The sequence below is a fragment of the Drosophila gunungcola genome (genome assembly GCF_025200985.1).
Source record: "Drosophila gunungcola strain Sukarami chromosome 2R unlocalized genomic scaffold, Dgunungcola_SK_2 000012F, whole genome shotgun sequence".
Taxonomy (NCBI): Eukaryota; Metazoa; Arthropoda; class Insecta; order Diptera; family Drosophilidae; genus Drosophila; species Drosophila gunungcola.
In genome coordinates, this window is record NW_026453170.1 from 820279 (window position 1) to 837269 (window position 16991).

The following is a 16991-nucleotide window of genomic DNA, read 5'->3' on the forward strand; positions in this document are numbered from 1 at the left end:
GCCGATAAGGGTTTGCTGGTACCTGTCGACCCCAAAAAGCCGGTAAGCAAGTACGGGCAGTGGTAGTCCTCTCTCCGGAGAGCTCACCACCTGGAACTCGAACTAATTTAGGTTTAGTTGAGGTTTATCTTATCGCTTACACTGCGTGGTCCGCTTATTTTGTGGCAGTGCCAGAAGTGGCGATGGCTAGTGGCTAAAAGCTAGATGGCAGAGCTGGAAACTAGCACCTAGAGGCTAGAGCTAGATAGCGCTGAGCCGCGCAGTCGGCGTCTCCGTCGCCGGTGCGGATGTGTTGGGTGGGTGGGCCATGTTTCAGTCGTGAGTTGCCCATTGCGTGCGGTCTGAGGCTCCGCTGGCGATTTGGAAACCCTCTCAAGACCCTGGGATCTTGTTCTAAGCAGTGCGTCTTCGGTAATTAAATAATCCCGTAGTGTAAGAGTCTAAAATTATGCAAATTGCCAAGCGGAAGAGTACGAGCTGCTCTGCGCGGAAAAGTGCGAAATGTGTCAAGGAGTCCAAATGGGTGAATCCAGTTACGGCCGTTAGTTGAGATAGTAAACTATCTTTCCGCGGGCATTTTCAATATTTTGTCATCGCCAGTGATAAGATAGATACATACCTCCCGAACCGCTTCCGACCCGCTCCCTGACCGGTCGGAACCCAGAGGCCAGTGGGGCAGAGCTAACCCGGATAGATAAAGCCCAGTGCTTCCCAGTGCGACAAGCATTATCACTCCCCGCGCGAAAGCCATTAGCCGCGTGTAAACACGAGTGGTGGTAGGCTTCGTTTGATGTATCCGTCAATGGTCGCGGCCATGGGTGTTAGTTCGAGAGGTCTTCGAGCAGATATGAGCGATGAGGTCGGGCAGACAATGCCCAGCCTATCCGCATATGCATGCGTCTGATAGACCTGATAGACTATTAATCAACGTGACACAGCCCCAGCCCCAGACCCAGACCCAGACCCAGCCCGAGGCTGAGTCAGAGCACCTGCTCCACCTTCCATCGGAGCACCCCGATTTGGGACTTAGCACTTGCGACTTTGACAAACGACCCGTCTCCACCCACTCGTCCACCCAAATCCCCGCGCTTACAAGCTCTCCTATCAGTTTTTGATAAGCGAAAACTACATGAACGGAGCAACTTCATCGCTGAACTGGCGACGCTTAACTTGGCGCGTAGGCAGCAGGCAAAGTCCCCGGCTAGCGAAGAATGGAAATGTTTGTGCGGATCCCACATGGGCACTCATCTGCGGAAAGAAACATCTGGCGCACTATGGGAATGGGAATGCCAAGTTCACTTGATGTAGACCACCCCATCCATCCCCTGACCGCAAATAGGCGGAATACCTTCCGCGCAATTTGAACATCGCCATGCAGGTTGCAATTGCTCCCTGCAATTGATTTGATATAATCGCTGTAATTATATCGATTGTCGAAACAATTAAACAAATGTTCTGCAAGTATGGCCAATCTAGGCTCTTTCCCAGACCAATCTGGATATTTAAATATTCACCATGTATTAAAGTTCCTCTGATTCAAAAGTCCATTTCATCCATAAATAGCAATAAAAAGCGAAAGGTAAAATCAGTGGCTTCTCCACGAATTTGCGAGGGGGTTAGAAACAAACTTTTTGTTGAATACTTTTTTTGTTGTTTTTTTGTAAATGATAATACAGATTAGAAACCAGCTTGTGTTAAGAGCTTACCTTAAAAAAAACTTCTAAAAATCTGTTTATTTTTAAAATGTGTGAAAAATATTTCATTAGTTAAGAACGGCTGGGGCGATTTTGATTTTCAGTTGTTCTTAATTCCAAAAAGGTTTTGACATAGGTAAATTTTGGTAAATTCTACACAACACCGTTTAAAATATTATGCTACCCGACCCAATGGATCCAATAGCTTATGATTGCAAAAAGCTCTTTGTTTTGAAATTAGTTTAAAAGGTTATAAAGTGTTCAGGATCAAGTGTTCAAATACAACTATTTTCGCACAATAAAATATTTGTTATTGAAAAGAATTTGCCATTTTCCCAAAATAGATAAATAAATAGAAATGGGGCTAAAATACACATGTTTTGATTTTCAAGATTTTTGTCTTGTTAGCTGCTTATTTTTATGATTATTATTTATTTGAAATGAATTGTGGCCTGGGGTACTCAAATTATTCAATATAAAATGCTGTTTACAAAAGCTTACAGCTCTTAATGTTAAATGATTTGACAGAAATGCTGAGGGCATCATAGAATTAATTAGCTCTTACTGATACAGAAGATAGGAGGTTAAACAATATGACATCGTGTTGCTGGTGAGCACGCAAAGTAATTAAGTTAGTATTTAACCTGTGACTATAATATGATCGAAAAGGAACTACAGCCTAATCCGATTGCTATTCGCTTTGCAGTTGCCAAATCGAAGCCCGTAGACATGGATATGCACAAGGAAGCGGAAGCGAACGACAAGTTCATCGTGAAATACCGCCAGCAGTACTACGACCTGTCCAAGTTCATGCACAAACATCCGGGGGGACTGAATACCCTGAAGGGTCTCAAGAACGCGGACATGACAGCTCGCTTCTTGAAGAGCCCGCCGCATTCGGATGCAGCCATGTACCTGATGAAGGAGTACAAGATCGACCCAGAGGACTCTCCAAAAACCAAGTCAAGCCACAACGAGCTCCAGGACAGCAATGGGGCAGTGAGACAACGGCCTGGGGAAACCGAGGACAAGAACAACAACCAGGTGGATGAGAGCATGGAGGTGAGTTTGTTGAGCGGCTTTTAATCTGTAACTGTAGTGGCTGGCTGTTGGGATCGCTCGTTGAGCTGGGCAGAATGTTTTCGGAACTGCCTGCGATCCAAGGCTCAGCTAAAAAATATATAATTAACGTAAGGCATGTTTTCAAAGGAACACTCGTTTTGGAAATCCTAGTTCCCAGTAGCTTAGTCAGTCAGTTGATGGAGTGCTTCAATTTGTTTGGGGCTACACGAGGTCTCACAGTTGGCGCGACTTGTTGGCCAGCACGAAGACCTTCGCCTTGGAGTAGATGCGGATGTCCTCCTCAACGGTGGTCAGCTCCTTGTCGATCTCAGCCTTACGGTTGCGCACACGCAAAGTCTGTGCAGTCATGGGCATGTGATTTAACTCATCGACGAGCTGTTCGTAGCCTGTCAAAAACCATCGTTTTAGCAAGGATATGGTTAATTATAATAGGTGTTACTCACGCTTCTGGGCGTTGGTGAGGTGGGTCAGTCGATCTTGGTCGCTGAGCAACACATGGCCACGTGGACAGTCGGGTTCCTGCGCATCTGCAATCTGCTTGGCCACGGCCTTTTCGCGCTTCTGTTTCTCCAAGTATCGCGGCAAGCGCACCTCATCCCGAGCTGTTGACACAACCAACAAATTATTCTTTGAATAGTTACAGCTTAATTATTTTTTTTATGATTTAACATAAGAGTGAAGTTTAGCAAAGTTAAAAGTCAAATTTTTTGTACCGCCAAAGGAGGTTTTAAGCTGTGTCACTCATGAACTCTTTTTGGGTTAGTTTTTGTATTGGATACTACTGAACGTGGGTTACTTTTGTAATCAATTTGTCCATTCCATTATCATTTAAGATAAGTAATGCTAGTAAAATGGGCTTTCACTTTATAATTTTTTTTTTATAAATAACAAATGCCTAATAATTAATTTTTAACATTTATGTGTTAATAAAGAAAAAAGTAATGCCTTTCAAGAAATGGATGATAGTTAAGGATTACGAAAGCTTGTTTCAGCAAGGGAACGTAATCATTTTAAGTGCTATAATAAAAATCACAATTTAATAATTGTTTGTTGAGCGAAAAAGATATCTTAAAAAATAATGCATGTTTTTGGGTAAAAATTTGACAACTGTTTTTCTGCAGAATTCTTAAAAGCGATTGTTATGATAGATTGTTAAGTAAATCAAGAAGAATCAAAAACACACAATTTCAATATAAATGTATTTTTTAAATCTGTGAAAAACAAGAAAGGAAGCAAAAAAGCAAGAATTAAATTTTTGAAAACATTAAAACATTATGATTTACTTGCGTATATGTTGAAAAACATAGGATGATTTGCAGGTCAATTATTAGATAGTTATTTTATATATTTTTATTATTTCTATGGGAACTATATAATATAGTCGTCCGATTTTGATGAAATTTAAACCGTAATTTTAAACTATTTAGCCATTACTATATGTCCAAGATCTAATATAAAAATTAAAAAACAGCAAAGTTATAATTTTTTTTGTATTTTTTTTTTGATTATTCCTATGGGAGCTATTTGATATAGTCGTCCGATTTTGATGAAATTTAAATCGTAATTCTGAAATATTTAACCATTACTATATATCGAAGAACTAAAAAACACAGCAAAGTTATAATTTTTTTTTATTTTTTTTTTCGACTGTTCCTATGGGAGCTATATGCTATAGTCCGATCAGGCTCGTTCCGACTTATATACCACCTGCAATAGAAAGACAGTCTTTGGAAAAGTTCCATGGAGATAGCTTTAAAACTGAGAGACTAGTTTGCGTAGAAACGGACGGACAGACGAACATGGCTAGATCGACTCGCCTAGAGATTCTGATCAAGAATATATATACTTTATAGGGTATACTGACTGAAATTATAATACCCTCTGCAAGGGTATAAAAACGCGTTTTTCAACAAATGTCTTCATGTATGCCTTAAATGCATTAAAGCGCATGTTATAAGCGGGTGAAAGCAATACCTTAATGTTTTCATATAAATTCGGACTATCGTGGGCGTACGTATAAAAAATACAACTTGGAAAGTTTTAGGGTTCCCCATAGTCAGAATAACAGATATATGACAGCTATAGGATATTGACGACCGTTGAGTTCTTAAAAAAAGACGAATGCAAAAGTTTCAAGTACCTAGATTTTCAGCTGAGCTCGCAAAAGGTATAGAAACAAAGGGACTTAACTCGTCTTGTCATGCTGATCAAAAATATTTATATATATAAAATCAATAAATTACTTTTGAAAAGTATATACTATTAAAAAAACTAATTAACCATTCCTTTACTCCACGGAACACAAGTAGTTAAGAGCTATGAATGATAAAAAACATTCGGAAAATACATAACAACAAAGCGATACAAGTATTTTGTTTACTACCAGTTATATTAGCAATTATATTAATGTTCATTATCATATTAAGTTAAATTTTTTATCAAGTGTAAGAGTGTTTTTCATAACTTTTCTCTAAAGCTATAAAGATATCGAAGACTGATTCTACTAGCATTACTTGTCTTAATGCTGGAAGACCATTTAGTCTTTAGTATAAATTTTGTCTATGACTGTGAGGGTGTAGATCTAGGGCTATTAATATTGACTTGAAAACTCTTGCGGTAAGGGAAATACTCACATCCCAGTTTGTGCTCACGACGCTTCGACTTGGAGGTGATGGTGGTGACATTAGAGGCCGTTGTGAAGCGACTACGGGCGCTGAGTGGTGCCTCGTCGTCCGAGGCGCCGTAGTTGATGGGCTCGGCCTCGAGCTCGGACATGTGGAAGCGGCTCTGCTTCGAGGAGTTGGAGCGGGCAGAGAGCGGCAGCTGCTCCAGCTCCTCCTCGTTTTCATACTGCATGGGTCTGCGGTTGTCCTCGTACTTTGTGAGTGGCGCCTCGATTACAGATCCACCATCGAAACTGCATCTGAGGGAGAGACAAACGCTACAGGCACCTTCAACTCAGTCCAAACGAGCTTACTTTTTCAGTGCATTGGTGAGGTACAGCTCGTCAGTAATGTCCTCGGTCTGAATGCCGATGCTGGTGGAGCTGCGATTGGTGCCGCAGGATTGGCAGCGATCGGATGGTGGGTCTGATGACGGCTCTAGGAGGCTCTCCGCCTCCACATTCTCCGACGGGTCATACAAGGCGGGATTGCGTTCCTCCAGTCCGTCGAATCGTTCCCCCTCCGCCGGAATGGCCAGTGCCAGTTGGTGCTGGGAACGGGAGTTGCTTCGAGTGCCCTGCAGAGAGTTCTGATGCCCGATCTTGGCCCTGGCCGGTGGCCTGTCCGTCTTCGGCTCCCTCAACTCGGAGGAAGAGCGTCGCAGCGGAGGCATCCATTTGGGACGCACTGGCTCCTTGGCGGCCAACTTCTGACTGGTGGTCTTCTCCAGCGACCGCAGGCTCACCTTGTTTTCCTTGAGGAAGTTTCGGGACTGTGTGACGCCTGTGGGAACGCAGACCAAAACAATATACTAACTGGTTGCCATGGCCGATGGCTGTTTGGAAAAAAATATCTTACGCGGCACCGAAAAGATGCCCTTTAGCGTGGGAATGGGGCGAACTGATGTATTCGACATGGTCCACCTGCTCCCAGACAATCAGCAAGGCGGCTGGAGTTTATTGTGTCTACTATCGACTGCGGCGAGCGGAAACTGCGTCGTTATATGTGAAGTATGGGGCAGGTTCAAATGACAATTTTAAACCAGCTGCTTGTAATTGTGACTGTTTATCGATAGACGATGTATTTCGTATATCGTAACGGGGCCAGCGATTGCGGATGGTCACACTTAAAAAGATTTAGGGCATTCAGGATCGAGAATATTGTAAAAAAAAATCATTTTTTAGGAAAAACAAAGATTTTAATAGATATAATAAATCCGTGGTAAATATTTATTTCGAGTTCACTTCTCAGATTGATTTTGGGGTATATTTGATTATTTTCGAAATTTAAATTTACATTTTTAGCTAGCACAATATTAGTTTGATATATTTTAGTAAGATTGTTTATCTGTTCAGGTTAAGTGAATATTAACATAATGTACTGTACAATAACAGTATAGACGACATCCGCGTATTAACATTTATGAAAATGGCTTTACCCAATTAAAACCAAAATCTGTTATACAAATTTCAGCACTTGGTGGACTGGTCCAAGGCAATGCTCCCACAGATCGCCAACATAACGGAGTGCTACGACGAGTGGGTGCACAAGCCGGTGGACAGACCACTGCGACTATTCGGTCCTTGGTATTTGGAGATGTGCACAAAGACGCCGTGGTGGTTGGTGCCCACATTCTGGATTCCGGTGATCATCAAGTGTGCCTGGGGGGACTTGATCAGCAGCTGGCAGGATCGCAGCCAGGTTAGCGAATGGCTAAACCTCATAAAATTGTAACCAAACCTTCAATTTTCATCTTTCAGCTTGCTGTGTTCGCATTTTACTTTTTGTTCGGTGTGCTACTGTGGTCCTTCCTGGAGTACACACTCCACCGCTGGGTGTTCCACGTAAAGCTGAGCAGCAAGAGCGGCAGTTGGCTATGCACGTTCCACTTCATGATCCACGGACTGCACCACAAGGTGCCCTTCGATCCGATGCGGCTGGTGTTCCCGCCTCTGCCCGGAGCAGTGCTCGCCACGATCATCTACACGCCGCTCAGCCTCGTCCTGTGGCATCCGCGAGTGGTCCTGTCCGGAGCTTTGGCCGGTTACCTTTGCTACGACATGATGCACTACTACCTGCACTACGGGAATCCCTCCGCCCGGGCCTTCGTGCACATGAAGCGGTACCACTTCCATCACCACTTCTCGCACCAAACCCTCGGGTACGGCATCAGCAGTCCCCTCTGGGATTTCGTCTTCAAGACAAGGATTCACCTCCGCAAGCTAAAGTACCAACTGCGCTGGTCCTAGCCGCAAATAAAACGCTATCGCTATCACACAGTGCTACTATAGAACAAATTGAACTCAGTTTTCAACGCAACGGAGTTGCTGCCGGCACAAAAAAGTGAATTCGAAAGGACTACAGTCGTTGTCGGAGAGTTTTGCGCGGGCTGAATACTGAGCATTATGAATAAGAATAATTTGTAAGTGTTGTACCTTTTCTATTTAATAGGAATAAACTTCCATGATACCAAAGAACCAACAGACTATTCCTTTGATAATTGTGCGACTTTTAACCGTGATACAGAGATCTGGAAATAATTTAAGTTTAAATATCACTGCGCTAAAAACCTTTGTGCTATTTTTTTACATTTATGTTATTTTTTGTTATATCTTGTGAAACTGTACAAGGTAAAACAAAAAACACACGTAGGTGTTCAAAATGTTTTTGAAGCTTTCAAAAATAATTAGCAAGTAAAAAATATAATCTGGGTATTCCCGAAATGTCTGAAACGTCAGCAGAAATATTCTGAAATTAGGTCAGCTGTTCCATACAAAATTCAACTTGCTGAAATTTCAGCAACCCAGTAGCTGCTGAAAATTGTTAGTATAATTTTGCTGAATTTTCGGCAATTCAGAGATTCAGACGTTTCGGGATTACCCAGAATATAACTTATTTCTTAAAAACCTACAAAATACCTATTTTGTTCGGCTTTTGTTTTACCAAACGGATACTTTGCAATAATATCTTTAAATATAACGATTTCATTAATGAACATTTTTTTTTGATATAAGAAATTGGATTTAGATAACTACCAACTCCTCCCGCTGATTTTGTGCGATTTGGCAGATTTCCTTTTCAACTGTTGGGGCTTCCTATGTTTTAATTGCATATATAAGTATAGACTATTTGTTTACCCTTGCAGATGGTAATATAATTTCAGTCAAAAGTTTCCAACGCAGTGAAACAGACATTTCCGACTATATAAGTACCTATATACATATATCATTGATCAGTAAGTCGATATCCTGCTGTTCGCCCGTCTGTCCGTTTCTACGAAAACTAGTCTCTGAGTTTTAAAGCTATGTGAATTAAACTTCCCAAAAAATATATTTTTATTGCAGGTGTTAAAGTTCGGAAGGGTTAAATCGGACGACAAGTGGGCAACTAAACAGCTCCTATTGGAAAAATCGCAAAAGCAAATGAAAAGTTCTTCCTTTCTTGTTATCATAGTATTTTGACATAAGAGTGGAGATTTGGCCGTTTCAAAATATGTTGCATATTTTCTAGGTAAAAAAATGAATAAACAAAAAATAAATCAAAGCATTTTCTTTAACATTTTGTCGTAACAAAAGTAAAGATGAAACCAAAAATAAGTAGAACATTTTTGCATTACTCATTTTGTAAATGTTAAATGATAAAAAGTTATAATTTTAAAGGTTTATAAATCCCTATATATTTTGATAATTTTTATTTAATTTGATATTTCTTAAATCTAGTTGTATATTGAAATGAACTTAATTCTTATTTTCTTAGTTATTTTTATTTTTAATAGATACTAAATAATTTTTAAAACTAATAAACAAAGTTATGAAAAAATAAAATATTTTTCCCGATCTTGGCTTGGATTAATTATCCAAAGTAAATAACTATTAATATTTTAGACTTATTGCAGTATTGGGAAAAAAAAAGACAGATTTTTTTCCAAAAAAATTAATTTCTCCGGACCGTGGACTGCAGAATGTGATAACTTGATGAAGCTATTTTAGTCTCTTAAGATGGCAATAGCCTGTCTTATACAAAGAATTTTTAGATAAGCAAAACTTTGTATTGATTTAATTCAAATTCAGCGGGTAAATTCCATTCGATAAATAGCTGCGACATGTTATATCGAAGAAGGAAATTTCCCTTTGATGGCACTCGGTCACACTAGCGAACGCCCAGCGAAAGTTTTGTTTATTTTTTTTGTTACCCCCATTTCTCCTGGAAGAACGATGCTAAATGCCAAAATCGGCAAGGTCGGCAAAGTGCTGGTGTGCGGGATGAAGGGCGTGGGCAAGACTGCGCTCATCGAGCAGCTGGTCTACGGCCACGTCAATCCGGAAACGGTGAGTGGGCGGCGACGCGACTCCAATGAAAACTGGTGGCTCATCATCCGACTTGATTGCAGGAACTCCATCCCACCATCGAGGACATCTACGTGGCCAGTGTGGACACGGGCCGGGGTGGAGCGCGCGAGACCCTGCGCATCTACGACACGGCTGGACTGCAGGGCGAGCAGCAGCAGCTGCCACGCCACTACCTCCAGTTCCCCGACGCCTTCGTCCTGGTCTACGATCCCATGGACCCGCGCAGCCTGGACATGCTGGCCGACATCAAGACCGACATCGAGAAGCACAAGGAGAAGAAGGAAATTCCCGTCGTGGTGCTGGCCAACGTGCGGGCCCGGGCGGCTCCCAATCCGGTCGAGAAGGTCATGGACCGCGCCAACATCTGGTGCCAGCGGGAGCGCATCAAGCACTACACGGTGAACGCCATGGAGCGGCCCTCCCTCTACGAGCCCTTCACCTCGCTGTGCGCCCGCCTGCATCCGGCGCAGACGAAGAGCACGTTCCCCCAGCTTCGCCAGGTCATGCAGAATCGGCAGAAGAGCGAGGCCTAGACGACCTGATAACCCTATATCATTTAAGTTTTAATCGTGGGCTGACCCAGAAATCTCCGACCATTTAAGGGCCTAAATCGATACGAAAAATCACATTTATGTGCCTAGCTTTGTATAGACCTTAGTTCAAAGTCTAAAAGGTCTCCGGGGCTTTGTGATTTCTGGAACATCTCAAACTGTTCTCGTATTAATCCATTTAGTGTTTACTTGCCGTGTATTAACCGCTTAGAGTTTATGTGGTCTAGAGACCGAGCAGCCACTTGTACTTATGTCTATCTGTTTGTGAGTGTCCAATTATTGTATCTAGTATTTATTACACCCAAATGTCTTATCTCAGTGGGAGAGCATTAAGCGTAATCTGTATTCAGAGCTCAATCGCAGCTCAAATGTCGGCGTACTGATTAAATAACCATACCGAATTTCATCCCTGCGGAAATCCCCTTGATTTAGTAGTCTGCCAGCCCCTTCCGCGTGAACAATGACTTGCCGTGTTGCCTTTCTAGCGGCGCTACTGGCGCTCATCTGCGCCAGCCATGTGGCTGTGGGACTGGGCATAATAGTGCCGGGCACGAAGTGGTGTGGACCGGGAAACATAGCCACCAACTACGATGACCTGGGCACTGAGCGGGAAACGGACATGTGCTGTCGGGCGCACGACAACTGTGAGCAGAAGATTCCGCCGCTGGAGGAGCTCTACGGGCTGAGGAACACCGGAATATTTCCCATGTAAGAGAAGGGCACTTGGCGAGTGTTTGGCTCAATGTGTGTGCAATCCCCGCAGATTCTCCTGCGCCTGCGAGTCCGCCTTCCGGAGCTGCCTCTCCGCTCTGCGCAACGGGCACTCCCTGGCCCTCGGCAAGATCTACTTCAGCACCAAGGAGGTCTGCTTCGGCTATGGACACCCCATCGTCTCCTGCCGCGAGAAGCAGGCGGACCTGTTCGAGACGCGATGTCTGAGCTACCGAGTGGACGAAGGTCAGTCGCAGCGCTGGCAGTTCTACGACTTGGCTTTCTACACACACGTCAGCGGCAGCGAGGAGGACTCCCGGGATTGAACTTCGACATCCGCCGGCGATAAGCCCTCTTCTGTTTACATAGCTGATTTTACTGAAGCTAAACTGAATTGATTCGAATTTTGAAGGTAGTCAGTCTAATCACTTTGTAAAATAAACCAATTAGCATTGACTAAAACGAAACATATAGTTTTAAAGTGATTTTTAAAGAACGAAGAATACAAAATTAAGAGTTTTAAACTGGTTTACTGCAAGAAAAAGGTGTTTATGTCCATTCGAAATGAAAGACTAGAATTAAAGGCATAAATTAGTTGAAAACTGTATTTCATGCAAAACATCTTTTTTTTAGAATCTCTACATAAATCTGATGGTACGTAGTCGTAAGACAGATAACATTAAATATTAGGGCAATAGCAGCAATTACTTTTTAAATAACTCGATACCTGGACCATCCGAAATAAAAAATGAATTCTTTTGCCCAGGCATTTCTTTTACTCGAAATTTTAATTGTTTACCTTTTGGAAAATAACATCTGTAGTTAGTGTTTACAATTTTAAAACGATCGGTGCAGAAGTGTTAAAGTTTTAATGGGCACCGGCTCTGAAAATATTTGTTGCGGAAAAAAATTCTTGAAAGTTTTCAACATTATATTATTAGTACATTACAATTCTACAAGTAAATCATAATCATTCTTTTTTCGTATTCCTAACTTGGACATGAAACCAAATGCCTACATACACATAATTTTATAATGTTTTTAAAAACAGATAAAAAACACAAATATTACATTTTACTTGTATACTTTTTCTGAGGCTATATACGTATACATATAGTGCAAATATCTGACATAAACCTCCGAGACACTATATCTTACAATAAAATAAAAGAAAATTTAAATATGTAAGTATGCAACAAGTACTTGTAAACGTCGAGCCATGTTCATCAGTCAATTCAGATTTTTGCTTTGCCTACAAATCTACATTTTGGGGTCAGCCACTCGAGGCGGGGATCGTGAAGAACGGCATGTCGTAGAACTGCCAGACCTTGGCCTTAGTCTTGTCCACCTGATAGCGGATGCAGCGCTTGCGGAACGTGCCCTCCTGGTACTGCTTGCACTGGGCGGTGGGGTGTCCGTTGGCGAAGCACCTGCTCCGGCTGCCGTAGTAGATCCTTCCCAGCGTGTTGGAGGTCAAGCTGTTCACCGCCTGCAGGCAGTTGATGAACTCCTGTTCGCAGCTGCACTTGAGACTGAATTAGATGGGGAATGGGGGATGGGGTGGTCAGTGTGGACAAAATCGATAAGAGATTTCGGGGGAGCCTCCACTTACATGGGGAACCAGTCCATAGTTGGTGGGCAGTCCGTGGAGGGCAGCTAAGCGACTCTATGATCTCGTCGCAATGGTCGTGGGCCCGACAGCACTTGTCCGTCTCGCGCTCCCAACCCAGGTCCTCGTAGTTGGCCGCCGTGTTGCCCGGTCCGCACCACTTGGTCCCGGGCACCGTGATGCCCGTTTGCGGCACTGGGGGCAGCGCCTGGTTGTAGATGTCCTCGTCCTCGAAGATGGCCTCGTCCCCGAATGAACTTGCCAAGGCCAGGAGGCCACAGACGAACGTGCCGCGCAAGAGCCACATGTTTAAGCTTCGCCTGTCGCCACACAACTGAGCTTGTGGCCGCTCCCTCCAGCCGCTTATACTCGGTCTGATAAGGGCGGCAAGCGAGAACAACAAATTTACTTTACTTACAACTAAGTTAGGGTACTTCTATGGAAACTGAATACTAATACTTGCCATAGCTAAGCTGAAACCAAGTTCAATTTTCTCAACACTTTAGCTACTGTTTATTAGTTAAAGTAGTCTGGGTACTAACTAAGTATATCCTTAAAAGCTTCGGCGGCCGTCTTGGCCGTCTTCCGCTTAGCCTCCTTTGGCTGCTCTGCGTCCAGGTGCTTGGTCAAACTCTCCTGCCACTGGCTGGGCGAGAGCTTGTAGGTGTCCAGGCGGTACTTTGTGTAGATTATGCGCCCGTGGGGCGATCCCTTCAGCATATTGGCCTTGGAAAACAGCTCCTTGGCCATGCGAAGCTTCTGCGCTTCCTGCGCAGCCTTGAAGCACTGCTCAAAGACGCGGGAACCGTGTCGCGTGATGGCCAAGTCGACGTAGAAGCCATCCAGCTGGCGAATCAGACGTTCTCTCGACTTCTCGCCAATGAACTTGCTCTGCATGAAGGCGTCCACGATGTGTGAACCGTTGGGTGTGTTGAAGACCTGAGCCAGCTGGGTGGCGGGCAGATCGAGGATGCAGTTCACCAGGAAGATGGGCTTGTTGAACTGCAGCACGTGCTGGGTGATGAGCGAGCCGTGGAGGTGAACAAAACCGGACTCGTCGCCGCCCACCACCTCAAAGGGCTTCAGCTTGACGAGGCAGTTGAAGAAAAGCTTCGACTTTTCCTTGTCGCCGCTGACGTGCAGGGCACTCTGCAGAGCGGCAATCATCTGGGCTTGCTTGGCGCCCAGACGCAGGCAGGCGGCACTCAGGGCAGACACCACTCCGGTGTGGCCCATTTTGAGCAGCGCCTCCACGTGCGGCTGGAGTTCGGTGAAGACGGCCTCGAAGTCCGGGACCTCCTTGATGTGCTGGAGCAGGCGCTGGACGGCGAAGTTCGTTCCTTGCTGCTGAGACAGGTAGGCGATGCGGTTGCAGAAGAGCATTGCATACAGCTGGGTCAACAGTTTGGCCCCTGCCACGCTCAAAATCGTTTCGAGCAGAATGACCGAGCTCTGATGGTGGAAGACTTTGGGTAAGATCGGCTCTGCTGGCTTCTGCTCAGCGCCCTCCTCTGGCTCCTTCTCCTTCTCCTCCTCATCGTCCTCGTCCTTAATTTCGATTTTGGTGTCTGTGTCCATCTTCTCCTCGTCGTCGTCGTTCGGCTTCAGCAGGCCGATGGTTAGGATTTTCTTGCCGAAATGCTTAAGCATACTTTTGTCCGCCACACTCAGTGCTAAGCAGATGACGCCCAGCAGGCTGGACGAGTGCTCCTGGTAGGGGAAGTCCGAGAATTGGGGCCACATCTCCAGGCGCTGGGGGAACTCCTTCATCACCTCCTGCCACTCGTCCGGCACCGCGTACATTTTGCGGTGCTTGGCCATCTCAGTGCCGCCCTTCTCGAAGGCGATCTTGGGCACGTGCATGCCCACCAGGGACAGGATGGCGGTGCGCATGATGTGGCTGGCACAGGTGTCCCAAACGAAGTCCTCCAGGTTGTTCAGCATGAACTTCGAGATGCGCAGCACGAACTGCCGGCACTTCTCGCGGTGCTCCTCGCTAAAGTCGGCCTCCAGGTTGTACTCCTCCTCCACTTGGGCGGCATCCGGTTTGGCCCGCTTGTTGGCGCTGGAGGCATCGCTGGTTTCCTGGACGGCTGCTTTGCCGACGCCGCGCAGGAACGCAATCTCGAGCATTTTCTGCAGGACGTGTGAGGCAAAGCGGTCGGAGCACAGAGGCCGCAGGCTGTCGCCAAACTTGCTGAAGTAGCGCTCCAGCTGGGCGTCGTCCACAAATCCTACCAGCGACTCCAGCGCCTTGGACACGATCTGATTGGAGGCCAGGTGGATCTCCTGGTCCTGCGTCTGCTCGAACACATTGTTGGCCATGTTGACTGCGGGTGGGGATGTAAGTAAAGCTGATTATGATTGAGGGCAATCACTACCACTCACCCCGCTCCTCCACGTCCTCGAATCCCACCTTCATGGCGTCCAGAATGTTGATGAAATAACTGAACTGCTCATCGTCAATGTGCGTTCCCCTGCCGAATATTCCCTGCTTGGCGAATCCCTTCGCGTTCCGCATGAAGCGATTGCCCTTCTTCTTGGGCCTTTTCCGCTTCGAGCCGCCATCTGATTCCATTATGTTCAAATTGAAATTAAAATTAAAATCTACTTTCAACGTGCGCCAGAACACGCTGTAACGAAAAATACCATTGGGCCGAAGAAAATATACTGTTTAGCCTGCAGAAAGGTCACACTCCATCTACATTTATCGATTTATTTGTCGATGAATCGATATATTTCAGATAATTGCGGTAGAATTTGAATTCGCTTTTCGAATGGATACTTCAACCCACCCACGCAATGGAGCTTAAAGGCTTGTTGATTTAATTTTTGTTTTCAAAGAAAGATTTTTAAGTTTTAAAAATCCAGTAAACTTCATTATGTAACTCACAACTTTTTTGTAAATAAAGCTGAAAATGAGCTCTCGGGCAGAAATATTTTATTTGTGCTCTACATACTATCACACAACTATGGCTCTTTGGTTCGGTGAAGGTCTACATTATTTGTTTAAAATTGTTAAGACAAAAATACAAGACTTTATTTAACAAATCAAGTTTAAAGGCGCTTGTTGTTTGCCAACGGATATTTAAAAATCCTTATGCGGCTAATATATATCTAACTAGTTCTAGGTCTTAACAATTTTTCTGAAATGTTATGCTTATAGTTATTTTTGCTATTATAGCCTTGCAGTAGTTATGTTTTCAGTCAGAAGTTTGTAAAGCAGTGAAGGGGACATAATTATATAGCTCCCATAGGAACAATCTGGTAAATGAATGAAAATAAAATATAATATTATAAAGCTCCCATTGTAAATAAAAGTTAAAAATAAATTATACCTTCACTGTTTTTAAAAATGTGTAAGCCCCATTTCTTATTTAAATAATAAATAACAAGAATAAATAGTTTGAAGTTTCCAACTTTGTAGGCTTTTATTTACAGACCATTTAAATTCGGTAACTGAAGTGTCCCCTAAGGGAGTTAATGAATATATAATATTGTTAAGTTTTATAAAAGTCTCATTTATGTTATTAACAAATATTAGAAGGTCTAATTGATTAACAAGAATTTTATAATACTAAAATATTTAAATGCATGTTATACACAAACGGGAGTTTATAAAAATTAAACATTATGGATTGTCGATTTTACTAATGGTTTACCAAAAACTGTCAAAAGGGCATTGACAGCACAAGGATCAAATAATAATAAAAAGAACAGGAACAGAGGCATTGTATCCTTTCAAGCCTTTGTGTGGCGTTTCGCAGATTTCCCTTAAGCTGAAGGACGAATTGAATTGTATTTGAACATCGTTTAAGACGAGTCCCCATTGAACTCCGTTTTTCTTAGAAGAAGGTACACACATTATTCCCACATGTCAAGCCGCACAGTCTTAACTGAAAGGTGGAAATGGCAAGCCCCTCATTAAATTCATTTTGAGCATAAGGAGCAACACTTTAGAGCCCATAATTAAATTATCGGAAAAAGCCGCCGCCGGATAAAAGAAGTCAAAACATTGTGTAACCAGAGATGTGGCATCAATCTCGCCCAGACACGTGTGTGCGCGCCCTTCTCCGCCTGGCAACGCCGAACTCCCCAGGACTCTGGGGGTGGCTCCGTCTGCAAAGTGTAACTACAGTATCAATAAACAAATCATCGAGCAGCCGCCCCCGGGCTGCCAGCCAACCAGTCAGACAGCATCCACCCTCCGAAGTACCGAGATACAAGGGGTTGCCAAGCACCGCCCTTCGTCCGTTGCCGTTGCCGTTGCCGTTGCCAAGTGCTGCCCGAAGAACTCATTACTCGGGACGCGACACGGCGCGACCTGTATC

General features: G+C 44.0%; 6 protein-coding genes across 7 annotated transcripts; 3 read left to right on the forward strand and 3 right to left on the reverse strand.

Moving 5' to 3' along the window:
* Positions 1 to 73: 73 nt before the first annotated feature.
* On the forward strand, positions 74 to 7917 carry LOC128255748 (uncharacterized). Of its 2 annotated transcripts, none has more exons than XM_052985484.1 (4): positions 74 to 411; positions 2401 to 2756; positions 6914 to 7141; positions 7201 to 7917. In XM_052985484.1, the coding sequence occupies exons 1-4, from the start codon at positions 288 to 290 to the stop codon at positions 7687 to 7689; spliced, it is 1197 nt and encodes a 398-aa protein (XP_052841444.1). In that variant the 5' UTR covers positions 74 to 287; the 3' UTR covers positions 7690 to 7917. The 2 variants fall into 2 exon arrangements, with proteins under 2 accessions (XP_052841444.1, XP_052841445.1); XM_052985485.1 differs by having other exon boundaries at positions 263 to 400.
* Positions 2758 to 6488, reverse strand: LOC128255750 (uncharacterized). Its single transcript, XM_052985487.1, has 5 exons — positions 6299 to 6488; positions 5755 to 6223; positions 5411 to 5700; positions 3221 to 3379; positions 2758 to 3163 (listed from the first exon to the last, which is right to left on the reverse strand). The coding sequence occupies exons 1-5, from the start codon at positions 6354 to 6356 to the stop codon at positions 2991 to 2993; spliced, it is 1149 nt and encodes a 382-aa protein (XP_052841447.1). The 5' UTR covers positions 6357 to 6488; the 3' UTR covers positions 2758 to 2990.
* Positions 7918 to 9563: 1646 nt separating the features above from the next.
* Positions 9564 to 10741, forward strand: LOC128255754 (NF-kappa-B inhibitor-interacting Ras-like protein). Its single transcript, XM_052985490.1, has 2 exons — positions 9564 to 9768; positions 9831 to 10741. The coding sequence occupies exons 1-2, from the start codon at positions 9574 to 9576 to the stop codon at positions 10320 to 10322; spliced, it is 687 nt and encodes a 228-aa protein (XP_052841450.1). The 5' UTR covers positions 9564 to 9573; the 3' UTR covers positions 10323 to 10741.
* A 54-nt stretch (positions 10742 to 10795) lies between these two features.
* LOC128255756 (phospholipase A2) lies at positions 10796 to 11658 on the forward strand. Its single transcript, XM_052985492.1, has 2 exons — positions 10796 to 11048; positions 11104 to 11658. The coding sequence occupies exons 1-2, from the start codon at positions 10801 to 10803 to the stop codon at positions 11375 to 11377; spliced, it is 522 nt and encodes a 173-aa protein (XP_052841452.1). The 5' UTR covers positions 10796 to 10800; the 3' UTR covers positions 11378 to 11658.
* Positions 11659 to 11804: 146 nt separating this feature from the next.
* LOC128255755 (phospholipase A2) lies at positions 11805 to 12982 on the reverse strand. Its single transcript, XM_052985491.1, is given in 4 exon segments — positions 11805 to 12583; positions 12664 to 12680; positions 12682 to 12711; positions 12713 to 12982. Coding segments are annotated over 4 exon segments (561 nt in total). The 5' UTR covers positions 12968 to 12982; the 3' UTR covers positions 11805 to 12324.
* Positions 12983 to 13186: 204 nt separating this feature from the next.
* Positions 13187 to 15298, reverse strand: LOC128255742 (nucleolar protein 9). The gene is made up of 2 exons (XM_052985465.1): positions 15049 to 15298; positions 13187 to 14990 (listed from the first exon to the last, which is right to left on the reverse strand). The coding sequence occupies exons 1-2, from the start codon at positions 15236 to 15238 to the stop codon at positions 13198 to 13200; spliced, it is 1983 nt and encodes a 660-aa protein (XP_052841425.1). The 5' UTR covers positions 15239 to 15298; the 3' UTR covers positions 13187 to 13197.
* Between the last annotated feature and the right edge of the window lie 1693 nt (positions 15299 to 16991).